The 25535-nt window shown below is 56.3% G+C and overlaps 1 protein-coding gene across 2 annotated transcripts; it reads left to right on the top strand.

Annotated features, from left to right (window-relative positions):
- Positions 1-2071: 2071 nt before the first annotated feature.
- TP53INP2 (tumor protein p53 inducible nuclear protein 2) lies at positions 2072-23965 on the top strand. 2 transcript variants are annotated; one of them, XM_039563400.1, is made up of 4 exons: positions 2072-2241; positions 11097-11427; positions 14595-14904; positions 16360-23965. In XM_039563400.1, the coding sequence occupies exons 2-4, from the start codon at positions 11304-11306 to the stop codon at positions 16610-16612; spliced, it is 687 nt and encodes a 228-aa protein (XP_039419334.1). In that variant the 5' UTR covers positions 2072-2241; positions 11097-11303; the 3' UTR covers positions 16613-23965. The 2 variants fall into 2 exon arrangements, with proteins under 2 accessions (XP_039419334.1, XP_039419335.1); XM_039563401.1 differs by having other exon boundaries at positions 14775-14904.
- The last annotated feature ends 1570 nt before the right edge of the window (positions 23966-25535 follow it).

The following is a 25535-nucleotide window of genomic DNA, read 5'->3' on the forward strand; positions in this document are numbered from 1 at the left end:
ACCGGAGAGCCAGGGCCATCCAGGAGTCAAAGCCAGGTCATGCCCTGTGTCCCCCCCACCTCAGGATGCCACAGGGAAGGCACTGTGGTTTCCTTTCCCTTACTCAGTGTCAGCAGACGCTGCTGTCCCTGGGCACCGAGGGGGGTCCCTCCAGGCTCTCCTTGCTATCCCCACGCACGGACAGGAGTCACAGTGATGTGGACCCCAACTCAGCACTGCAGGCTTTCAGGCACATGAGGGCTGGGCTACCACGGCTTCCTGCCCGCTGCACCCTGTGCCAGCAAGATTAAAGTCATTTCCCGCTGTCACACAGCACAGCTGCCACCCACTGCCAGAGCCCCCGACCACAGCCCCTGGCCGGGCACAGCAGGGCCTGGCAGCCAGTGCTGGTGGCCTCAGGCTGCTGAGAAGCTCCTTCCTCTGCTTCACCGTCTGTACAGCAGCTTTCCCAGCAGTAAATCACTGGGGCAACACACTGCCCTGGGAGGGGACTGCCATCCCCTTTTGGCAGTAGAAGACCAGGGCAGGGTGCAGCAGAGACTGAAGCATTTCCCATCCCTGTGGGAATGGAGAGAGGGTCATCCCATTTAAACGGCACGAATGGGGCAGTTTATCCCGGAACATGTTTCACATAACAAGATTCATTCTGCTGCTTTTATTTATATCCCCTCCTCTATGGCAGCGGGACTAAAGGTTGATTTCTGTATTCCTGCTGCAGCCAGCAGGAGCCATCTTGTAATCACTCCCTGTGGAACCAGGACTAGCAGAAGCAGCAAAATGAACCTGCATGGGCAGCAGGAGCTCCTGGCTTCGGGCAGGGACCAGGCTGTGGGTTAAGTGTGGCTATGCTGTAACTCCTGGGTATCTTCTGCAGATTATCCCCTGCTATGCCCAGCAGTGCTGGGCACCTCCAGCTCCTTGGGCATTAACTGAAACTGCCATGGCCAGCTCAAAATGCCCACTATGGACATCCCAAATAAGTGGATTTTCTTTTTAGGACTGTTCCAAGCTTCATAGGCTTCTGCTCCCCTCCTGGCCAAGTGGTGTGGGAGCTCTGCAGGGTGGCAGCTCTCCTCCCGAAATGGTTTACACTCTTCTGCAAGATCCTTCAATTACAGAAGACTAAATGCTATTTAATTTGTGACCTCGTGTTGAATAAGACACAATTAAATTCTACCTCTTGTGAATTTTCAATGGGGAATTCTCACCTGCGATGCCAGATGAGTCCTAACTGTTCCATGCATGACTCAGACACCCAAATTGCTCCATTAATGACTGTTTTAATAAATGTTCTATCTTTATACAGACAATATCCTGCCCTGTGACAAGCCTGGCACGATGTCAAACCAAACCTGGGTCCCATGGTCACCCCATGCTGAGGAAGGCAAACCTGGTGATGCCAAGGACCCTGAGGGACTGTGACACTCCTGGGATGTTCCTGGTGTCGGTCTGCAGGAGCCCCCTGAACCCGCTCTTGTCTCGCAGGTGGGTAATGGTTGGGTGGCACATCCAGGGGTTTCAGCCCCAGCCCCCTCACTCGTGTCCCGCAGCAGTGAGAAGGGAATGGGTGTCTGGGCAGCCTCCAGCCTCTGTCCCTTCCCTTCGGCAGGGGCCACCACATCCCCCGCACCCTTCCTGTCCCCCCCGCGTCCTCGGGGCGCTGCGGGCGGGACTCGGCTCTATCGCTTTTTTTTTCAACGGCTTCAGCTCTTAATTTTCGTCCATCTCGCTCCTCCCGCTCCCGCTATATCTCTGTGCCGGGGCTCCTTTCTCCCCCGCACCCCCGGGGTCTCAGCCCTTCCCCTCCATCCCAGCACTCTGGGGGTCTCCATCCTTTCCCTTCTCGCCCCACGGCCCCGGCGGTCCCCAGCCCCTCGGCGCTCCCTGCCCGGGGCTCTGCCGCCTCCTCGGCCCCGTGGCACGGAGGAACGGAACGGAACGGAACCGAACCGGCCCCCGCGGCCCCCCGGGACCCCGCTCCCCGTCCCCGCCCCGGGGCGGGCCCCGCCCTCCCTGCGCCCGCTCCCATTGGCTGCGGCGGCGGGGGGCGGAGCCGCTTTGTGACGTCACGATCAGCTGTCGGAAGGTCCCGATTTGTGCGGGGGAGCGGCGCGCGCTCGGCAGAACCGCGGGGTCCGCAGCGGCACCGGCACCGCACCGGCACCGCACCGGCATCGCCCCGGCATCGCCCCGGCACCCGCACCAGCACCGCCTCAGCGCCTTCCGGAACCCGCAGGGCCGGTGAGTCCCCTCGGGACGCGGTCGGGGCCGCGGGGTTGGGGTTTGGCGGGCTCGCACCGCCCGTGTGGGGAGGGGCCCGGGGGGGTGGGCGCGTTCCGGGACCCCTCGGTTCGGCCCCCGCGCCTGTTGTTTGTTTCTTCATCACCGGATTAAGATTCGCGGTCGTTCCCCGCTCCCATTGGTTGCGCTGCGGTGACGTCGCGTCATTTGCATATGACATTGAGACGTCACGGCGCTTCCCCCCTGTCCCGCCGTGACCCCGGGGGCGATGGCGGGGCTGGCCCGGCTGGCCCGGGGACGTGGCCGCGGCGGACACGCCTGGGCGACCCCCGTGTCCCTCCCGCGCCACTCGCTGCTGTGGCTTTTCTGAGCAGGAAACGTGCGTGTGTCTCCCCCCGTGATGTTTAGACGCTCTTCGGGTGCAAAATGTGGCTTATTGGAAAAGGAATGCGAATATATAAATATAAGTATATGTTAATCGATGAAATATGTCATAGAATCACAGAGTGAGTCGGGTTGGGAGTGACCTTAAACATCATCTCGTTCCAACCCCCTGCGGGGGCTGTCCTGGCAGGGACACCTTCCTATACTATATACTATATAAAATACAGTATATATAGTATACTATATAAAATACATTTGTGTAAAGAATATAAATAGATGTAAATCTCTAATGCAGAAAAGTATTACCTATTTAACTTAGTTCCAGCAAATCCTTGGTGCTTTGGAATTCTGCTGTCTTTAGATCTCAGTTGTCTTTGTAAATCCCACCAGTTTTAATGAGATTCAGACGTATGCTTTGGTATTTTTATTGAGTTTAGTTGTGCTGCCCAGGAAGGGGCCGTGCGTGGCAGGGGGAGGGTGCTGGCAATGCCAGGCTGAGGTTTGTGCCGTGGGGCAGCTCCACCACATCCCAGGGTGCTGCACCCAGGAGTCCCTCAGGTACCACACACAGCATCCCCTTCTGTTATTGCTGCTCTAAGGGCACCTCCTTTGAGACAGCTCAAAACAGTCCTAAAAGGGCAACTTTCCTCTGGATTTTGTGTCTCTCACCTCAGCTTGGGTGACCCTGGCAGGCCCTGGAAACTAATCCTCCTCCCATCTGGGGGGACTCATTGTGGAAAAACTTGGACTTTGTGGAGTGTAGAAAAGGGTTAAAAAAGGACATTATTGCTCTTGTAATTCTTTTATGCACATACATACACATTTTTGTGTAGGGGAGCTACAGCCCTGTCAGAGCACGTGGGCAAAGAGACTGGCACCCTGGGATCCCAAAATAGTGGATTAAACTGTCTCCCTTGAGCCCAGCAATACCCAGTGCTGAAGTGGCACCAAAGAGGACTGAGCTGGGTGGCTGCCAAGTGCTATTGCTTGTTTGGCCAAGGTTTTGCTGGGGTAGGAAACCATCCCAGAAACCCTCCCAGAAACAGGTGTTGGGCTCTGGTACAGGACTGTGCTGGACCTCCTTTCCCACCAGGCTTAATCTATAGAGTGCCAAGAACTGTGTTGTTTTGCTCTAAAATAAATCAATAAATCGTTCCTCTCCTTTTATATTCCCCCCCCTCCCCCCAAGAAAAAAACCCAAACAACAAACCTACAACAAAAAAAGACAAAAGCTGTCTGCTGTAGGTCACTGTCACTGTTGGGCACCTGTTGCATCAAACTGCTGCTTATCTGGCTGAACACAAAAGGAAAAATACAAAAGTGTCTCCCCAGATAATAAAATGGTAACAGCTGCTTGTAATAAGACTGGAAAACCCTGTGACATAAACTTGTGTCTAAGGGGTTTTTGATGCTGACTGCACAGCGAGTGGGGCACTGGGTGGGCTTGGGGGGAGCTGCTGGGCAGCTCGGGGTGTTTGTGGTGTCCAAGTACTGCTCAGCCTCTGTGATTTATGGAGGCTGTGAGGTTGGGATGCTCCCTCCCAGTGTGCAGCTCCTCGGGATGCTTCGCTCCCTGGGATGCTTTACCCAACGCATCCCAGAGAAGAAGGTTCTAAAATTTCATAGCACAGCTCATGGCAAATCTAAAATTTCCTGGGTCCTGCCAGCCACTGGCAGATTTTCCAGGACTCTGTGTGATGATATCAAACAGCACAAGGTCACATTTGTCCTTGGAGTAAGGACCTTCCTGCAGCAGTGACACAAGAGCCGGTGTGCATGCAGAGACCAGCTCCGGGAAAAACATTTCCCCCTCATTCTGCAGGGTCCTTCTCCTTCAGGCAGGATCTGGAGGAGCATGTGGGAACTCCAGTCCCTGCTGAGACCCTGGACTGGCTGAGGAAAGCCCTTCCAGGTCCTGTCCTGGTCTGCCATTAATAAGAAGAGTCTCATGATGAAGAGTTCTGTAGGGATTTTTCAAACTGTTCTGTGCCTTTCCCCCCCTCTACTCCCCTGATCTGCCATGGAAGAGGCTCTGGCTGTGAATCAGCCTCTGTTTTGCTGGAATCAGCCTGTCTGTGCCAGCAGCACCTCGGGGTGCAGCTCTGCCCCTGTGCCCAGGGCTCCCCCAAGGGAATCCCATCAATGGGCCTGCTGGCAAAGCAACGGGATCAGCTGGACCTGTGGCACAGTTGTTGTGGGACCAAATGCATCAATTCAACCCCGCCAAACTGTCCCAGGCAGGTGTCTGCCAGCTCTGGTCCCTCCCTTGATGGGCATGGAGAGAGGACAGCACAGGGATGATTCACTGGTCATTTCTGGGGTGACGAGCAGAGCTCGCCTGAGCTGCCCAGCTGCCGGACCCCCTTCTCCTGTGTTTTGTGTTTCTGTGCCAGGTTTAGGATTTTTGTACATCCAGCACAACGAGCCTGTGAAATGCTTGTCTGATTTAGGTAAAACGAATTGAAAATCCCATTTCCCAAGTGGGTTGGAGGAAGGCACCTGATTTGTACCTCTGCCGCCTGCCGGGATGCCTGCGCGGGGTATTCTTAGCTGTGCCGAGGAAGGAGCGCTCCTGCGCCTGCCAGCAGCATCCCTCCCGCCCAGTATTTATGGAAAGTTTCAGGGAGCCTGTTGCCATTTCCAAGGGGAGTTGCTGTTGTTCTTGCAGACTGTGACTTTTGAGAGCTGCCAGTCCCGCGGCGCTGCAGCTCCTGCCCCGGCGAGCTCCTGGCGCATCCCAGGGCTTTGCTGCCGATGCTGTTCCCTATTCTTAGCTCCTGGGGTTATTTGCAGCCACGGTGACTCAGAAAACGAATTATTGTGTCGAGGTTTCTGAAGGGGAAAAAATAACTTGATGCATTGTGGTTTCCTTACTTCCACTTTAACTTCTAATATTTTTAATACCTTCTGGCTTGTTGTAAAAGGCTGTTGGACTTTGTGGAAGGATTCTGATAAACATAATTCATTTAGAAACTCATCTGTCCCCAAGTGAGCGTCCCTGGTGGGCTGTCCCCTTGTGCTGGCAGTGCCTGGGATGGGGCTGACATGCCGAGTAAGGGGCTTGTGGAGGCCTGGGAAGGATGGCAGCTGTCCTGTGGTGGTGGCCCCAGCTCTGGCAGGGGACAGGAGGTCAGTGTGTGGTTTCTGGGGCAGCTCAGACCCAAGGATGTGGTGCACAGGGAGTCCCCTTATGTCCCGAGGGGGGACACCTGGGACACACCTCCCCCACAGATGTGGGGCACCTGCAGACACAGGACAGCTGGAAGAAGGGACCTGAGAGGAAGAGAAGCCACGTCCTAGTGCAAACTGGCTCCGTGGGCACCACCTCTGCCTGGTGACGAGGCACAGCACTGATTTCAGTCCCTGTCAGGGACACAGTTGGGTCCCTCCTGTGCTGCAGTTCCCATGGAGGCTGCCGGCCCTCCATTCCCTGCTGTAAATGGGGCAAATGTTTGCTGCAGGGAAAGCAGAGGCTTTCCAAATACCTGGATAAACTTCAGAGCTTGATCTGCTACTGGCTGCCCCAGCCAGAGAAATGCTTGCTGGAACCTCCAGGGACTGAGGTGGCACGGGGCCATCTCACTGTCTGGGTAGGAGCCAGCCAAGGAGTCTTTTGCCTCATGAAGGGTTGAGCAGGTCACCCTGAGCTCTCCATGGTGAGCTGATGGAGGAGCTTGGTGGCTGCCAGGGAGGGTCTGGAGCAGTTCAAGGCCAGGAGCTGCTCCCTTCTAGGGGGGCTGGGAGATTGCAGACTCACAGACTGGTTTGGGTTGGAAGGGACCTTACAGAGCATCTCATCCCACACCCCTGCCACGGGCAGGGACACTTTCTACTAGACCAGGGTGCTCCAATCCCCATCCAACCTGGCCTTGGACACTGCCAGGGATCCAGGGGCAGCCACAGCTGCTCTGGGCACCCTGTGCCAGGGCCTCCCCACCCTCCCAGGGAACAATTCCTTCCCAATATTCCATTCATCCCTGCCCTCTGGCAGTGGGAAGCCATTCCCTGTATCCTGTCCCTCCATGCCTTGTCCCCAGTCCCTCTCCAGCTCTCCTGGAGCCCCTTTAGGCCCTGCAAGGGGCTCTGAGGTCTCCCTGCAGCCTCCTCTCCTCCAGGTGAGCACCCCCAGCTCTCCCAGCCTGGCTCCAGAGCAGAGGGGCTCCAGCCCTGGAGCATCTCCATGGCCTCCTCTGGACTCACTGCAGCAGCTCCAGGTCCTTCTGATGTTGCTCCCCAGGGCTGGAGGCAGCTCTGCAGGTGGGGTCTCACCTGAGTGGGGCAGAGGGGCAGAATCCCCCCTCACCCCTGCCCACGCTGTGGGGTCAGCCCAGCACAGGGTTGGTTTCTGGGCTGCCAGTGCCCATGGCTGGGTCACATCCAATTTGTCACCACCAGCACCCCCAAGTCCTTCTCGAGGGCTGCTCTCCACCCAGCAGCCCCAGCCTGTGCTGGTGTGGGGCTGCCCTGACCCAGGTGCAGGACCCTGCACTTGGCCTGGCTGAACTTCATGAGGTTCACATGAGCCCACTCCCCCAGCCTGCCCAGGACCCTCCAGATGCCCCATCCCTTCCCTCTACTGAATTGACTGCTCCACGCAGCTCAGTGTCATCCACAAACCTGCTGAGAATTTTGGAGATCAGAGCTTCATCCTGCTTCTTTAATCTGAGTTTTTCAGAGGAGACAGGATAAAGTGAGGGCAAGGATTAATGCTCACTTTGGCCCTTGACTGCCTTTTGGCCTCGCTCCTCCCTTCACCCTGCAGGTTTGATCCTGAAGGCTTTGCCAGGAGCCCCCTGCAGCTCCCTGGGCACCACCATGGGGCTGATCCTGCCACTGTAGCCCACCCATGGCACAGATTCCCTTGCACCAGTAAAGGGGTCAGGGCCACCCCACGCTCCCTGTCTCAGAGAGGGTGACAGCTGGTGATTTACTTGAATCCTTCAGGGAATGAGCCTTTCAAATTATCCATTTCAAGTTTTGCTCTTAGGGGAGCTTTTAACTCTCTCCCACTTCCTCCAGAGCTATGGCAGCTGCCTGTGAGCCCCTGTGCCTTAACTTAAGAAGTTAAATTTGGGAGAGGGGACAATCGAAAATAATAGTGTCTGTTGTGTCTTCGGAAAAGAGAAATTACCTCTGGGTTGCGGTGGGCACCTGGGGAGTCCAGACACCTTACTCCCATTGCCTGCATCCTGTGATTTTCTGGGGACCAGTCCCTAAGCAGGGGGGTGCTCTGAGCTGTTCCTGGGGGATCAGCTTTCCTGCTGTCCTGTGAAAGCTTTTGTCATGTTTTAACAAAAGAAAACTAAAAGGTTTTGGCTGGGTCATTGGGCACTTGACTTTGAGCTTGCTGGAGGACGAGCCCCTTGCAGGGGGCTCCCAAAGCCAAGCCTGCAGAGCATGGGAAGCACTCACTGCTGCAAGACTTTGCTTTGGCAACAGCAAAATCCCTGCGTGGCTCAGCCCCTGTCCTGCGGTAGCTGCTCGGGTGCTTTCTGGGTGACCCTCCCCTGGCAACCAGACTGGGGCCCTGACTTCCCCTGTCCCTGTGTGCCCGCTCTTGTCCCTAGCTCTGCTGTTGGGTGACACCCATGTCTAGCAGGGAAAAAGACTGACAATTGCATGAGGTAGGTCAAGAGCATTGACAGTGTCCTCCCAGCATGGCAGGCTTGGGGCACAGCCCAGGGACCCTGCAGTCCCCAGCCCCAGAGTGTCATCCTGAGGACCTGCCTGGGGACACTGGGGTCAGCTTTGGCTCAGCACTTCTGCCAGCCTGGAAACGCCCCAGCTCAATAAGCACATGAGCCCACTCGTGGCCTTGCCCTGAGCCAGGGCCATGGTGGCCTTGGGGGACTGGAGCTCCCTGGGACCCCTGTGCCTGTCACGAGCTGCCCCAGTCCCTCCTGCCCGGGCACCTGGGGAGGAGCAAAGAGTGGGAGACTCTGGGACATCACCAACAGGGACCTGGGAGCTGTGGAGTTTCTGTCACAATTAGATATCTAATAAACTTCTTAAATAAATAATATTAATGTCATATTAAAAGCTATTTACTGACTAGGTGAGTGCTCAGGCCAGGTGCCTGGCTTCCAGGCAGAGCTGGCGTGGTGAAGCTGTGGCTGCGTGCCACAGCCCTCAGGGCTGGCCAGGGTGGCCTGTGGCAGCCTGGCCTGGTGGGGGATGGATGCACATGGGCATCGTGGGGAAGGGAAATCCCACTGTGCTCGGCGTGGAGCACACCAGAGTCCCTTCAAAGCCCAGCCGGGCATCAGCCCCGCCTCGTGTTTTTTCCCTAACTTACATTATTATGCTTTACTGATCCAGGTAAAGGGGCTGATTTAACTGGGAGCACTGGAGGGTAACAGAATGGCCGAGGCCTTGCTGTGGTTGTGGGGTCAGAGAAACAACTCTGTCATGTCTCAGTGCCCAAACCCTCCCTGCTCAGTGGCTCCAGGGGCAGCCAGGGACCCTCTTAGGACACAGAGAGTCCTTCCTGACCTCTGATTCTTCCTGGTGGGAGGCTCCATGAGCCTCAGCCGAGCCATCCCAGAGTGAGTAGGAAGCTGCTGTGGACCCCTGAGCAGTCTGCAGTGGGGCACAGCTGTGGCTCATGGTCTGCCTCATGCCTCTGGGGCAACTGGAGTCACCAGGGGCTTGAGACCTGCCCTAGGGGACAGGTAGTGTCACACTGCTGCCCTGGCCGTGCCAGGGAGGGAGAGCTGGGTGTTGCAGGGCTGCTTCATGCTCATTGACTCTCTTCTGCGTCTGGGAGTGGTGGAGATCAGAGCCCCTGAGGTCCAGGAGATCCTATCCAGGGGAAAGGCTCCTTTGATTTCTCATTCTCTGCCTTGTAGAGCAGATGTTGTTCCTCCTGAGGCACATGAGAGACTGCAAAAGGTGTTGCCATCCCACAGGGATGAATAAAAGAGTGCCTGAGACCCAGAACTGCAGTGCCCATGCCAGCCACCTTCCCAGGGTGCTGGGACTGGGGAAGCCACTTCCCTGGGCAGCAGGGCTGAGCTAGAACTTGAGCTGCCGGAGGACTGGGGTGTGTATGCACACATGGTGCCTCCTGTACCCTTCCCATTCCACGCTGCCTGGAGCAGATGGAGTTTCCCCTGGCTGGAGGATCACTCACAAGCTCCATGGCCCCTTGGTCAACAGGGCCATGAACTGGGGCTTTGCCCTTTGAATGCACCCACATCAGTGTGCCAAGCACTGTCCCCTCTCACTGCACTGAGCTCCTGATGGCATTTTAGGCCTTTTAATGCCATAAATGTCTTTAATGTCTCTGGACCAAAAGGCACACAAATAACACACAAGTAACACTCTGCACCTTTTGGCTGCCATTCCCGTGCCTTGCCAGGAGCTTGGCATTCATTAATGAAATTAATGAGTGCTGACCTCCCCCCACGCTGGAGGGAATCTGCTTCCCCAGGGGTAAAACAGTGATGAGCTGAGCAGAGATGAAGCAGAGACCCACAAAGGGCTGGGGTGAGAGGCTGGATGTGAACAACACTGTGAGCCAACAGCATCCTGGGCTTGTCCCCCCAGTGTGGGCAGCATGGGAGGGGAGGATTCTGCCCCTCTGCCCCGCACAAGTGAGACCCCAACTGCAGAGCTGCCTCCAGCCCTGGAGACCCAACATCAGGAGCACGTGGAGCTGCTGCAGTGAGTCCAGAGGTGGCCATGGAGATGCTCCAAGGGCTGGAGCCCCTCTGCTCTGGAGCCGGGCTGGGAGAGCTGGGGGTGCTCACCTGGGGAAGAGAAGGCTCCAGCAGAGCTCAGAGCCCCTTGCAGGGCCTAAAGGGGCTCCAGGAGAGCTGGAGAGGGACTGGGGACAAGGGCATGGAGGGACAGGACACAGGGAATGGCTTCCCACTGCCAGAGGGCAGGGATGGATGGGATATTGGGAAGGAATTGTTCCCTGGGAGGGTGGGGAGGCCCTGGCACAGGGTGCCCAGAGCAGCTGTGGCTGCCCCTGGATCCCTGGCAGTGTCCAAGGCCAGGTTGGACAGGGCTTGGAGCACCCTGGTCTAGTGGAAGGTGTCCCTGCCCATGGCAGGGGTGTGGGATGAGATGCTCTGTAAGGTCCCTTCCAACCCAAACCAGTCTGGGATTCTGTGGCAACACTGTCCTCACCCTGCCTGCTGCCAGGAACTTTGCATGTTTGCCTGACTTAGGGACAGTGTCTGGCTCTGTCCCTGCCAGCTCCTGGGGATGGGTCTCCTGGGACACCCCACCCAGGATGGGAACACACTGCAGGGCGTGATGCAGGTGGGGGCTGCAGGACACAGGCACCCAGCCCTTCACTGCTGCTTTCAGGTATGACACCAGCTGGGACAGCCCATGGCACAGGTCAGTGCCAGAGCCACCGTTTTGCTGTCCCCTTGAGCCCAGCTGAGCCCCTGGGATGCAGGAGGGCCACACTGCTGGCCTGCTTTAATGTCCTATTCCTTTTTCTCTCCCTTTTACAGGCCTTTGCACTGCAGCCAAGTGAAGAACCTCACAATTGCACTACGCACCGCTTAGCTCTGATTTCTCTGGCAGCCAAACATCTCTGTCACCAAGACCTCGAGGGCTGTTTTTCCCCTCCCTGCCCATCTCTCCTGTGTCTGTGCCTGGAAGCTGGTGCCCAGCAGTAGCTCTATCTCCCCGTCCATCCTGCTGGACTGCTCCCCACCATGTTTCAGCGTCTCACCAGCCTCTTCTTCAGTGACAGCAACACACCAGAGGGCCTAGAGGAGCCCAAACCCTTTGTTGAGGAAGAGGAGGAGGAAGATGGCTGGCTCATAATTGATCTTGCAGGTGAGGAAAGTGACAGAACTGGCTTCCTACAGCCTCTGTTGCACCTTGTCTCTTCAGAGCTGGGCAAACCCTTGAGATGTCAGCAGATGAGCTTACACCACACGGGAGCAGCTCTGCCCTTCATTTTTCCTCCCCTGGTCCCCATGCCCTGCTCATGGTGCCCAGCCCTGTGGTCACTGCAGCAGCCCCTGACCTGCTCCTCCTTTTTCCCTTTCCTCTCCCAGTGATGGTTCTCAACTTTCTGCCAGTGTGGGAGCAGCATCAGCATCTCCAGCTGGGGTTGCTGCTGCCCTGAAGCCTCCAGGTGCCTCCATGCACCAGCCAGGGAGGTCCCCCGGAGTTTTGCTGTGATCCTGCCCGCTGGGGGTCGGTGGGGTGGGGACCCAGCCCTGGCAGGCTCTGCCACCGGCTGTGGCACTGCCATGGCCCGGGCTGAGCTGTGCCCAGGACAGCACTTCTCCAGGAGGAGCCAAGCTCAGCTGCTCCCTGCCCTGCCCCTGCTGAAAGCAAACCAGGAGCCTGTTCCCCTGGGAGACCCCAGTCCTGGGGCGCTGGTGGGGGCGTGGGGTTGTGCCCATGTGAGGGCAGGTGGCAGTGGTGCCTGCCTGTCCCAGCTGGGGATGTGCCACCAGTGATCTGGCCATGTTTGGGTCATTTGAGAGGAGTAAATCTCAGCTCCATGGGGGTTATCTTCCCAAGTTATTCCCACTGCCCATGCCAAGCACAAGGGATGTTTGGCACCAGGTCCCTGTACCTAGAGAGCCCACAGGGCTCCCCATTCCCAGAGCCATCCAGAGCCCTGTTTGACACTAACCAGGCAGATTGAATTCCTCCTGTGCAGATCTTCTCCTGCTCTGTTCAGACCTTGGAGTTTTTGTTGTAGATTGATGACTCAGCCAATTGCAATGATGTTTTTATGACCTTTTCCTTGCAAATCCAGCAGCAGTAAGAGCTGTGCAGGAGCTCCTGATGGCCATGCTCTGCTTTGGTAGCCCCTGGTTGGTTGTGACACCCCAGCCTAGGGGACCACAGATGTATCCTGCAGGTTTAGGAGGAGGGTTTTGTCCTCCCTCTTGCAGGCAGCAGGTCACTGAGCAGATGTTCTCTGCCTGTTCCCCATGCTTGTTTTTGTGATTCAAGTTGTTCATTAGGGTTTTTTTCCATATGCAGTGACCTGGAGAGGGGACCAGAGCAGGGATGAGCCTGGGATGGGGCGTGGTGTGGGCAGGGGCAGCTGTGGAGGATTCCCTGTCCTCTGGGCATTCAGGTGACTGTCCAGGGAGGGTCACGGCAGTGCCATGGCAGGGGGTGTTGCAAGGAGGTCCCTGGAGCAGCAGGCACACAGCCACCACGTGTCGGGGCCAGCTGGCAGCAGCTGCAGTGAGCCTAAAGCATGGCAGGAGGAGCCAGCAGCTTCCCCAGCCAGAGAAACGCTACTGTGAGCCCTGATCCCTGGGTCGAGATGCAGATGGCTCAGAGGGGACCAGGGCTTGACTCTGGCACAAAACACTCCCATGTTGCTCCAGTGAAGTGCCTCGGCTCTCAGTGCAGCGCTGGCTTCCAGTAGTGTCTGCCAGTGAATGCCACCCCACTGCTAATTCAGCTGCAGTCTGTTCCCACAGCAGTCCCTGAGCAGTGAGGGACCCGATTCTTTCAGCCCTGTTTTTGGGGCTGGAGTTATATCAAGCACTCCAAGAACCAAACGCGGAGACTCCAGCCCCATCCTTCCCCTTGGAGCTGTGGTGGCCAGCAGCAGCTCCCGGCCTGGCTCGCTCTCAGCAGCAGTGGCAACCTAGGGAGCCTCTGGGTTCGGCCCCTGTCAGCCTGGTCATTGATCTGTGTTGCAAAATGCACCCAAACTACTCTGCCCTTCCCGGAATGTTTCTGATGCCATTCCTGCCCCCTTGCTTAGCCTGGCTCTGCTCAGCACCCAGGGAGAGAGCAAAGAGCACTTCCCAGGATGTGGCTGCATCACTGAGGTACTTGAGGAACCCCAAATATTGCTTGTGACATTAAAACCCACCTTGGCGAAGGATGGGGACAGGGTAGCCCTGTGCTCCTCGTGCCCACAGACCACTCCTCGTGCCCACAGACCACTGGGAGTGCTGCTGGCCCGGGGATGCTCCAGCCGGGCTCGGTGGCTGTCTCCAGGCTGACAAACAATCTTCAGCCTGGCATGTCAGCAACTATTAATAGACTGATATCCTCTGACCTGGAGAAAGACATTCTCATGTTTGCAAGGCCAGCTGTGGCCTGTCCTGAGCCCTGGGCTGGAGCATCAGCTGCAGGAGGAGCTGGGGATGCACCGAGCCAGGAACACCCGGCCCCGTGCTCTGCATTTCTCCACGCAAGAACAGCTTCATCTGTGCTTCCTCCTGCTCCCTCACCCAGCTGCAGGGTCACTGTGTCCGTATAGATACTGCACTGCCTCCCCCCTCACCAGTTCCCTGAAATCCCCCTGATGAGTCTGGGAATGGGTGTGGGCATCTCAGCATTAGGTGCAGGCTCCCGTCCCATTGCAGCACCAGGAATTCCAAGCACAGGCAGCCTAGAAAAGCACCGGCCCAAGGCAGAGATGAGGAAGGGAAGCCGGGGGATGGGTCAGCTTCTGGATCAGCCGCTCAAAATTTGGCCTCTAACAGGCTGGAGTTGAAGGCACAGTGAAAACCTTTGCTGAAGAATTTACTCCCATGATTTCTTCCAGAGAAAAGGTGTGGACTGTTTTTCTGCTCTGTGTGTGCTTGGTTTCCATGTTTGCGGAGTGCTGGGTGGTGTTTGTGAGCAGGGGCGTGTCGGCGCTCCCCCGGCCCGGCCCGGCCCGGCCCGGCTCAGGTGCCATCAGAACGGGGAAAGCAGCGTTTCTCACTGGCTGAACTTCTGCTCTCATTTTGAGAAGGAAAAAAAAAAAAACCAACCAAACCATTGCTGCAGTAAACCCTGCGGGTTTCCCAGCCTCGCGGTTCCCCTTGTCCGAGCAGCCCCGTTTCCACGGGTCCCCGGAGCGGGGGATTCTGGCCGGGGCGCGGCGCCGGGCCCGCGTGTGGCGGTGTGGTGGCGGTGGGTGTCTCTCGCACTAACGATGCCCTTTCTCTCCCCCCCCCCCCACTGTACATGGTATGTGTGTGTGTCCCCGCTGTGCCCCGCATGGCTCTGCACCCCCGCCCCAGGCAGCCGTGCCCGCCCCGGCCCCGCCCGCCGCCCCGGTGCTGGCGGTACCGGGCGCTCGGCGCGACCCCGCCCGACGCCCCCCGGTCCGCCACCGCCACCGGCCGCTTCCCCGGCTCCGGCCGGTCCCTGCTTGATGGACGAGAGTTGGTTTGTCACCCCTCCCCCCTGTTTTACTGCAGAGGAGCCCGGCCCCGACGGCGTGGGGAGCAGCCCCATGGAGGACCTGCTCATCGAGCACCCCAGCATGTCCGTCTACGTCACCAGCACCCTCGAGGTGGATGGGGAGGGCCCCGAGGACGATGCTGCAGCGTGAGTGCACTTTGAGGGTGTTTGGGGGGCCGGCAGCTCCAGCACCCACTGAGGGATCAGGGGTGGATGGTCAGTGCTGCCATCCCAAATCCCCACCTACACCCAGGAATGTTTCACCCATGGACGTAGTGGGGCAGTGGGGGACATCAGTGTCCCCATGCCCACCTCAGGGAACACCCTACCTATCTGACAGGGTGCCCCAGCTGGCACCATGCATGGCTGGCAGCCCCCGTGTCCCAAAATCCTCTGCTAAGGGGTCTCAGTAGCATATTCGGCTGGCCATGGGTGCAGGACATGAGCTTGGCACTGGGCTGTGGTGGGAGAGGGCTGTGTTCATCTCCCTTGCCCTTAGCAGGGTCTCCTGGCACAGCCGCCTGTGTCAGTGCCACTCCTGCCAATGCCACCCATGCCAATGCCACCTGCCCAGGGGGGTTTGCCAGGCAGGGCTTGCACCGGGGTTTTGCATAGGTAGGGCCCAAGCAAAGCAAACCCCATGGGACAGGGTGGCCTTTGGGCACAGTGGCCCCCTGAGGACCCCTAGGTCCCCCAGGCAGGAGGGTGTTTCAACCCCCCTCAATCCCCCACCTGGCCCCAGACTGGCCCAGCACAGGGGTATCCCACAGCTGTGGGGAGTGGGACACCACCAGCTTCTCCTTGCCCCAAACCCCAGCTTAGCATCGGGGAAATTGAACAGAAAAGCCCCCAATGGCCCCTTTCCCCCCAGGCCTGTGGGCTGGAGCCCTCCGCACCCATTCCTGGGGCCACATCCTAGAGCTCTGCCCTCCCCCCAGGGCTGCTCTCCACTGCCCAGCAGCCCAGGGAAAACCCGGAGCATGCACACACACACTCAGCCCGACTGCTGCCGGACAAGCCCTGCCTGCCATGGGGTCGCTGCTGTCCCCTCAGTCCCAGCCCTCCAACACCTCCCCCTAGAGCCCCTCAGTGGGGCCGGGGAGGAGTAAGAATTTGGGGTGAGCTTTGCTCCAGGCCAGGAGACACTGTTCCTGGTTAGGGGACAGCATTCCTAATAAGGGGTGCTATTCTGGGCTAGAGAACACCATTCCTGGTTAGGTGACACTGGTCCTGGTTTCTGGACACCATTCCTGTCTAGCTGACACCTAACTGAGACTCTTTCCAAAGTCTCCCTGAGGGCCGGAGGTTGATCTCCAGAGCTTCAGGAGCTCCTCAGTGCTGGAGGGGGCAGAGAAGGGCTAAAGGGAACCCGAGACTAGCCAGGGCTCCAAAGGGGTCACAGTGGGATGGAGACAGACCAGGCTCAAGGTACTTAGACACAGTGGAGTTCCTGGTGGTGTCTGGATTTTTTCGGGTGTCGCAGAGCCTGCCTTGCTGGAGCATCCCTGTTCTCCGCAGGCTGCTGGGGCGGGGGTTGGTGAGCTCTGTCCCCCGCTGCCGGGCCGAGGGCAGCGCTGTCCCGCTGACCGCGCTGTCTCGCAGGGACGGGCCGGAGCCGCGGCCGGAGCGGCCCGTGGCGCACCACGGCCGGGCGCTGGCGGTGAAGGCGGCGGCGCTGGACAAGGCGGGGCAGGCGCAGCGGCTGCAGCGGGCCAAGCAGCTGGCGGAGCGGCACCGCCTGGGCCAGAAGGCGCTGCAGCGGCAGAACCGGGCCCGGCAGCGCCCGCCCCGCCGCGCCAAGCAGCTCCCCGGGGCCTTCGTGCACCAGCCCTGCCAGCGCCACTGCAACTACTGACCTCGCTCCCCCGCCCAGGGGCTGCCCCCGGCCCCGGAGTGCGGGCCCCACGGACACCGGGACACGGCGGCTCCGCTCCACTCCCCGCGCCCGCACGCCTCGCCCGCACTCCTCATCTTCCTCCTGTCGCCCTCACCGCGCCCCTCGCCCTCGATGCCGTCTGGGCCACAACCCCTGGAGCCGCCGGCATGGAGGGCCACGCCACCCCTCCCCAACAGCCTCGACAGCCTTCACGTGGGAAATCAGTATTCCCAGTGACATCACCTCTTCCCGAAATACACCTGTTCCCGGTGAAGCCTGTTTGTCCTGATAAGCCTGTGACATCAGTGCCTTTCCTCACATCATGACTCCATGTACAGCCTGGATGGGATGTCACACAGACACCGAGCAGGAGTGACAAGAGCAATGAAGCCACAAGATTTGGGATTTTTAGGAAAATCTCATCAATGACACTAAATAATGCTTCCGCCCTGCAAAACCAGCAAGTGCTCCTGTCCCTCCTTGATTTCTTAGCTACATTTGACCATGATAACCCCCCACTGCCAGTCCAAAAGGGGCTTGTGGTTGAAAGTGCTGGTGGAATCTCTGTGGCCGGGCCAGCCAGGCGGCTCCTGGTGCCTCACGGTGGTCTTTTTAAAAATCAACCTTAAAAGGAATCTCAGGAATCAAAGCACCGTCCCAGCGCCGCGCCGGAGCCCTTGGCTACCATGCCAGGAGGGGTGGCCAGCCTGGGGTGGCATCACCGTGGCTGGTGGTCCCATCTGAGCGAGCCCCGTCCTCCTGGAGCCGGTCACCTGCCCCAGCCACAGCTGTATCCCTGTGGGTACGCCTGTATATGTGTGTGTATATATTTCTCTCTGTACCTTCATACTCAGAAGAGCCCCTGTTAAGCCGAGGAGTATTGTCTGCCTGGTGTCAGTCCCCGGGAGGGGAGAGGGGGCAGGGATCTGCACAGCTTTCCTAAGGTGGCCAAAGCATGTCGGTGGTGGTGAAAGGATGCTGAAGAAGAGGCCGGAGGGAAGAGGCTGAAGTAAGGACAAAGATGGATCTGGGAGCCACTGAAATGGGTCAAGATGGGGCAGGCCTGAGTGAGAGGATTGCTGTAAGAGGAGCTGTAACAGGAGCATCTTCTTTCCCCACTAAAAATTGCATCCTTTCCCATGAAGGGCCAAATTCCTCTGCTAGGCAATGCTGATTTTTAATGCAAATCCCTCCTCTCTCCATGATGGACTCCTTCTGCCTTTGGAAGAACATGGCTCCAGCACCAGCTGAGATAGCTCCAAATCCAGCAGAAATTTACTGACCTGCCCCCCAGTTCTCTCCTTTTAGGAACTGGTTTTGCACCCTGTGCCCTGCGAAAGAGTCCTGCTCACGACCAGCTCACAGTCTGGATTCCCCCACCCTCTGAGACGAGAAATACCTCCACAACTCCAGAAAATTCCAATTTCACCAGAGGTTCTTCCACTCACCATGTTGCATCCCTTAATATCAGCCAGGCACCTTGGCTGAAGGAGTCTTGGTGAGCCCAGACTCAGACAGCTGATAGTTATTAATTCTTTTGATGAGATTAAAACCAAAATGAACCTTCTTAGGAGCAACAGCCCCCAGCTCTGGGCCAGGGAGCCTGGACCGCAGTAGCCGGCTGCTGCTGCTCACCTGCAGCGTTTCCCCTTCACTCCGCTGCCTCGGCGTTCCCAAAAGCCCAGAGCTGGGGAATTCCGTGCCCCCGGCATCGCCCCGCCCCCCTCGGGCCTCACTGCAACCTCTGTCCCTCACCAAGCCTGAGACCACACTGCAGATCACCCTGTCCCACCCCTGCTGTCTTCTTGGTGAAGAGACTGACATCTGGCTCCAGGGGAGCGTTTACATCCTTTGGCTTCCTGGGCTTCACACTCAATGCCTTTTTTTCACCCTGCAGTGATGCCTGGGATGGATGGGGAGCAGGGCATGTGCAGGGACACTGGCACAGGTGCATGTGACAACAGGCAGGGGCTGAGCCCGAGCTCCCAGATGTCTGATGGGGTGCTGCCTTCCCATCCCGCTCTCCCCGTGTCGCTGGAAGAGCCCCTCTGTGGCCACTGGGCAGCAGCATTAGAGGAAGCGTTTTCTCTGCAGCCCCAACACACATCAAGAAGTGGAGAAGCCAAGCACTGTCCAGCCCCCAGCTTGGTCTCCACTACAGATTCTCCTCCTGTGCATCCAAGTTGCTGCCAGAACCCCTGGAACACTCCAGAGATCAGAGGCTGGGTGCGACCCCATTGCCCCCTTGGCAGCTCCCAGAGGAACAGGCTGGGGGGAGCAGTGGCCCTGAGGCAGATCCTGCTGTGTCTCCCCTGCCAGGCTCTCCTGTGCCTGCCCGACTGCTGGAAATGGTACCCCAGGAGAAATCCCTTCTGGAAACCCTCCCGTGCAGCCCACTCATCTGCTGTGAGCCAGAGGCCTTTGGCCGTGTTCCGGGGGGACTTGTCTCAGTCTGGCACTGCCACCAGCACCCAGCCCCCAGTGCCCATTCCAAACAGGTGATCTTCCTCTGTCCTGGTTTTCAGAAGCAAATTCAAACAGTTTTCTTTTCCTTTCTTCTTTCCATGCCAGTCTGTCTTTCATCATGCTGTGCCCAGCCAGCACAGGAGATGAAGCAGAACTGTTGTCACACTTTATATCCAGAGTATGTTTATAAAGGATTAATAAATTATTAATAATGTTTTCATGAAGAGGTTAATCCAGACCCTGAGCCTCTGGCAGCTCAGTGGAGTGCACAAACCACAGCAAATGAGCTCCTGCAAGCCCCCTCTGTTGTTTGCACTCTTGCTATGTATTAACACCCGACACTCACCTGCCAGCCCTTCGCCCCCAGTGTGACCCACCCTCCCTGTGCTGTGGCAAAGGTCTGTTCAGCCTGGGCTTTGCAGAAGACCTGCAATGTTCTGCTCCTGCCCAGCAGCAAGCACAAGGCCTGGCCTGGTCACAGGCCTCCTGCCCAGTGCTGCCAGAGCAAGAAAACCCCTTTTCACTGAGGTTTTTTGTCTCCTCAGATCTTAAAACAAATGAAAGGTGCTTAAAAACTGAGAACTTCCTGTATGTGCACCCGTGTGCATGTGTAGATATTTCACAGCCCAGTGTGGGTGTTCAGTAGCTTGTTTTGGGGTGTGGGATTGAATTTTTTAGGGGTTTGTTGGGAATTTTTTTTTTTTTTTGCACCCAGTATTTGTGATGCGCTGTGTGGTGCTTCCAGTGGGAAGGTTCTGGTTTGCAGGGAGCTCTTGGGCTGGTCCTGCTGGGACAGGTGAGGTGAATTTTGCTTTCTTTTCTGTACTTGTGTAGGGGGAAACTACAGCATGGACTCAGGGACAAACCAATCTGCTGGGGTCTTTAAAAATGTCTTTTTCCCAGGCTTCTCTGTTAGAATGGGGGGTTTGGTTCTGGGGTGCTTGCAGGGATGTGGCCTGTGGCAGCACATGCTGGTGACAGGAGCTGTGGGGTGCTCTGACACTCCTGTGTGGAAAAGAATTTGTGGCCATTCATGGTGGGACCATTCCTGGGCTGCAGCCCCTCTTCATTTGTTCATTGCCCTGAAAATTCACCTTTACAGCTGCTAGAATGTGTCTGGTCCCTTTTTAGACTTGCTTGTGAGCAACCACATACAGATTTTCAGCACTGAGCCTCCTAGGGTTTGGGAAGTGCAGCAGAGCTGTGTGTTACAGCCTGACCCACCACATCACTGGGATCAGGAGACAGCCAGGATGGGGCAAGCCATTGGAATGATCACCTGGAGAAATGGTGATGCAGGCAACTGAAAGAAAGTTTTGCATTTCTTGCAATGAAAGCATAAAAAAGGGGAAGAATTCCCAGTGGAAAGACCTGGGCAAATCCCTGTTCAGTACATGTCAGCTCTGCTGGGCAGCATGGCAGTGCTGGGCTCAGACACCTGAGCTGGCTCCAGCCCCAGCAGCAGCTTCCCAGCCCCGTACTGAAATCGCAGGCTCGGGGGCAGCAGGGCACTGGGATGGGCTGGGGCAGTGCCCTCAGTGATGGCTGGAGCTTGTCACACCCCTTATGGAGGGAAGGATCTTTCCACCACTGAAGCCCCCATGGTGCAGGGATCTTCTCCAAGCAGGATTTCCATCTGCCTGCCTGGTTCTGCTCTGCCTGCCCGGCCCAGCGCGAGGGATGAACCCCGAAGTGTGACGGGGCCAGGAGGGACAGCCCTGCTGGAGAAGTGCCACCTCTTGGGATGCACCAGGGCCCCCCGTGCCCCCAGGCCCCCAAGGCTGTGCTTGCTGCTGGCAAGGCCAGGCTGTGGCACACTCAGGACCCCTCACTGACAGCTGCAGCGAAGTTCTCGCACCGAATTCTGGCTCTTGCTTGGCACTGCAAGGCTGGAGGGCTGCAGAGGGAGTAGGGGCAAAAGTCCTCCTCACCTGTTGCTCTGAAATTTGCACTCACAAATGTGCTTTCTAAGAAGCTCTGCTGCAAAAGCTTGGTCTGGAAGAGAAATGATTCTCTCCATGGGAGGCTGTGTTTCCTTCTCATTGTGGATAACATAAATGCATGGCTCATCCCAAAGATCACTGCTGTGGAAATCTTCTCTCTTTAGGCGTGTTTCTAATCAATAGTTTTACATTTACATCATACTGATAATTCTTTGTCTTCTATCCAGCCCTGCTGGGGAGCAAAGTACCCACTTAGATGTCTTGCCATACCAGAAAGGAAAAAAAAGATGAAAAATACTCCAGTGAGGTTCTAGGCTTGAGTCCCACAGCTTTGCAGTTGCCCCTCTGGATCAGTATCAATTCCATTGCCCTGCATAAAGTGGAAATTAAACTTCATGTGAATTTATTGAAAAACAAGTGAGCCCCCAAAGATCAAGCATCTAATAATTAGGAAACAGTAAGAAGACCTAAGTCACCTTAAGTCAAGAGAAATCATTCTCAGCATCTCTCAGAAGGCAGCACCGAGCCCCACTGCCCTGGGAATGGCTGGTGGCAGTCCTTGAGTCTTCCCTGAGTGTCTGGGTTAAAACAAGAGGCCATCCATGTCCAGCTGGTGCCAGGGGACTCTCAAGCCACTGGGGATTGTCAGCTGCCACCCCTCCCACGGGTGACTCTGATGTGCCTCCAGTTTGCTGCTCCTCCTTTGCTGCATGCACTCAGAAATAGCTGCTGGCAGCAGGAGGGATGCACCAGCACCTCAGCATCCCCCCAAGCTTCACAGAGCTTCCCCCCAAGCCCTTCTCCACCACTGGACTGTGGTGGCCTCAGCACAGCTGCTGGCAGGGACTGGAGCTTGAGGAGGGACACCCACAGCACTGACAGCCCCTCCCTCCCAGGGGACTGCCACGGGCAGACCCACCAGGGACAGGAACGGGCCTTAAAAGGGGCTGATCCCCTCAGGGATTGTCTTCTTCAAGCTGGAGCTTTCTGTCTCTCAGACCTGCTCCATACAAGTCAGTAACCTCCTGTCATCCTCACGGCCTCCATCCTCGTCCCATTCCCATCACTGGAGTGGCTGCCACAGGTTGCCTGAATGTGGCTGTGGGAGCTGGATGCAGCAGTGGGAAAGGCTCTGCCTGCCTGAAGAATCCCTTCTTTGCTGAGAGGTGTCCTCAAACCTATTGGAGATGCCATCTTCTCCTTGCTCGTCTCCAGGATCCCAGAGCACTCCCCAGCCATGGGCTCTGGACAGCTGGACACAGTTGGGCAGGAGGTCTCCCTGTTCCAGGCTGTCCATTGATGCATCTCCATCAGCTTTTCTTTTTGCTCCTTGAGAACATTTGTCATTAACTAAACCTGTAACTCTCTCCTTAGAGGAATGACAGGGATGAGCAGCTCCTTTTAATAGCAAAGGTGGCTCTTATGTGTGATGATCTTTCCAGTTCTTCTGTGCAGAGTGGTGACACCCAGGTGTTGCCCCTGTCACTCATTCTGAGCTGACACCTCCTGGGCTGGCAAGGGGGTTGCTTTTCCAACCCTGTATTTTATATAGGGATGCTGCCCCATGCTCCAGAGCACAAAAAGAGCTGCAAAGCTTTCACTCTGTTGCAGCTTAACGTGAAAATCCTTCTGCCTTCCACTCTGACCCTATTTCATTACATGGTGGGGGGGAAGATTTTATTCCCTGCAAATGGAGGGGAAAACAGCACAGTAAATTCTTAAGTGTAGCTTAACAAGGGGTTGCATAGGGGAGCCCAAAGTTCCTCTGCTCTTTCGCATTCACCTCATGTATCCTTGCTGGGGAAGCCATGAGCAGCTGTGCCCAAGTCTCACTGAGATCTTATCCTCAGCTTTATGCTTCAGGAAGTCTGGGGATGAGGGAGCAGCACAAGGCGTAGCAGTAAAGTGAAATTTCCTCTTGTATCAGAGCTGTGCTTGTACAGAGCCACCGAGCACTGCAATATTCTATCTGTATGGATCCACCCCTGGTATCTGCTTGTAAAACTCATGCCCACACATTACCCTCCCTCATGCTGCACTGACTGTACATGTGCCTTCACCCTTTTTCATGGTTTGGCATCTTTTTTAAACACAATTACAGAACTTGAATAATCACTGAACTGCAGTTACAAGTCCTATGCAAGAGGTGACCAGGGAGTCAGTTTTCAATATTTCTGTGTTTCTGTGTTGTTTTCAGAGTCACTGTGGGGTTTTTCAGAGAAGCCCAACAGAATTAATGCCCCAAAAAGCATTAAGATTACTTTTTTTTTTTTTAAAAAAAGCATTTAGCATTTTGGATATACTTAATCTCTTAGGCAGCTTTGAAAAGCTCAGTCTAAACCCCAGTTGCTCACCGGGCGGTGTTTGGAGCAGGAGCAGGAGCAGCAGGATGGACGAGCGCCAGGACAGATGGCCTGTTCCATGGTTGGAAAAGGTTGCCTTAAGCCTTCCCCAAAATGCACCGGAGAATGTTCCCGTGCCCTCCTGCCCCACGCCCGCGGGCAGCTCGGGGCAGAGCAGCTCCTGCCCTGGGCTCTGCTGGACGGGGCACAGCTGCCACTCGGGGATCTTGGAGAAGAGGGAAAACCAGCCCCACGTTTTCTACATCACCTATGCTGTAGGACTGAGACCTCGTCTGAAACTCGAAGCTAACAAAAACCTGTCCTTTCGTGTGTTACGTGTTCAGTTGGTGTAAGCAGGGTTCGTAGGGAAAGGGCGTTTCCTCCTCTAGGACATTGTGTAAACATTTGCCGTGTGTCGACAGACTGAAGGACACGACTGCCTGGGATGCATTGTGTAGTGTGCCTGTGTGTGTGTAACCTGGTTTTGGTTGTTAGGTTGTAATGCTGTCTCTTGACTGAAAAAAAAAATCTAATATAAAGAAAAATCACAAGAAATAAAAAAAATATATATTTAAAATCTATTTATGTGTAGTCCTCTAAAGCCTTCAAGTAAACCTGTCTGCAAAATGCTTTGGTTTTTTAAAAAAGCTTCTAAAAGTTGATGGTGTAAGAGACAAGTAACAGAAAGTCCCCTTTGAAAACAAGGACACACAGGGGAGGGGATGGCACAGGCTGAGGGGCCAGAGGGGATTTTTTTCCCCTCCCCGTTACCGAATCCTACAACTCAGCAGATGATGACAGAGCTAAAGCAGATGTCGATTGCCCTGAGAAAATCCCAGAGCAGCCAGTCTCTGCAGCATCAGCTGTTTCTCCAAGCACAGTGTGAGATGTTCTCAGCACCCACGAGAGGCAGAGATGCCTCCAAGGGGATCAAGGGCTTGGAGATGAGGAGAGGCTGAGAGCTGGGACTGCCCAGCCTGGAGGAGGTTCAGGGAGATCCCCCCCTGTGTGTGGATTCCTGATGGGGAGAGTACAGAAAACAGAACTGGAACATTCTCAGTGCAGGGACAGGGTGAGAGGCACAAATCAAAGTAAAAAAAAAGAAATTTCACTTACACGTAAGAAAATGCTTTCTCACTGCAAGGGTGGTTGGCCACAGGAGCAGTTGAGACATTGAGGAGTCTTCATCCTTGGAGATACCCAAGATGAGAGGAGACACAGCCATGAGCAGCTTTGGGCAGGGGTGGGATGGGGCTTGCCCAGCCCAGTGGCTGTGCCAGCTCCTCCAGTAGAGCCAAGCCAAGGAGACACCCATGACCCCCCAGCTGCTGGGAAAAGCCCTTCAAAGAAATGTTAGATTAGATATTGGGAATGGAAAAAATAGCTGAGAGCTTTCATAGTTTTGATAAACCCTCTCATGGGAAAACCAAATCTGGCAGCTGGAGACAAAGCCTAGGGTTATTTGGGATGGATGGAGCTCAGGAGGTGCAGTCCAACACCCTGCCCACAGCAGGTTAAATACTGAATTCAGACCACGTTGTGCAGGCCTTTGTTCAGCCAATGCTTAAAATTCTCCAAAGAGAGAGGTCCTGCCACTGCATCCCGGGGGGAATATTTTCTCCTGTTCAGTCAGAACCTCCTCTCTTTCTGTTTATTCCAGTGGTGTCCCTTTCTCTCAGCTCACATCTCTATAAAAGCCTGGCTCCATCTTCTCCAGAGCATGAAAGGGTGAGGAAGCCCATCTCCCTCAGTATCTCCTTTTGGCCAGATGTTCCAGCCCCAGGCCATCCTGGTGGCCCTCTCATGTCTCCTCTACATTATCAACATCTTGTGGGTGGGTGGGAGGTGGAAACCAGGTGATAACATTCCAGCTCCCCAAATGCCATGGGGAGCAATCACTTCCCTGCCCCACAGACTGCCCTCCCTGGCCACAGCCTGCTCAGCTCTCCTCCAGGGCTCTGACTGCAGAGCTGCTCCCCAGTCCAGCACTGCTCAGGGGACCAGTACAGGGGCCCTTTGTTCCTTCCAAGGCTCCTCCCAGCTGCAGGATCTTGCAGTTCTCCTTTCCCAAGGTCCATGTCCCTGTAAATGGTGACCCTGACCTCAAGCTTGTCTGCTCCCCACAGTGTGGTATTTCCCACAAACTGAAGC

The sequence above is a fragment of the Corvus cornix genome, chromosome 20, assembly GCF_000738735.6.
Source record: "Corvus cornix cornix isolate S_Up_H32 chromosome 20, ASM73873v5, whole genome shotgun sequence".
Classification (NCBI taxonomy): domain Eukaryota; kingdom Metazoa; phylum Chordata; class Aves; order Passeriformes; family Corvidae; genus Corvus; species Corvus cornix.

What these genes read in the sequence shown, in the direction of transcription:
- TP53INP2 (XM_039563400.1), top strand. Translation starts at nt 11,304, where the DNA reads ATGTTTCAGCGTCTCACCAGCCTCTTCTTCAGTGACAGCAACACACCA. An exon ending in GCTCATAATTGATCTTGCAG is followed by an intron (nt 11,428 to 14,594) that starts GTGAGGAAAGTG and finishes CCCCCGCCCCAG; the next exon opens with GCAGCCGTGCCCGCCCCGGC. An exon ending in CCCGAGGACGATGCTGCAGC is followed by an intron (nt 14,905 to 16,359) that starts GTGAGTGCACTT and finishes GCTGTCTCGCAG; the next exon opens with GGACGGGCCGGAGCCGCGGC.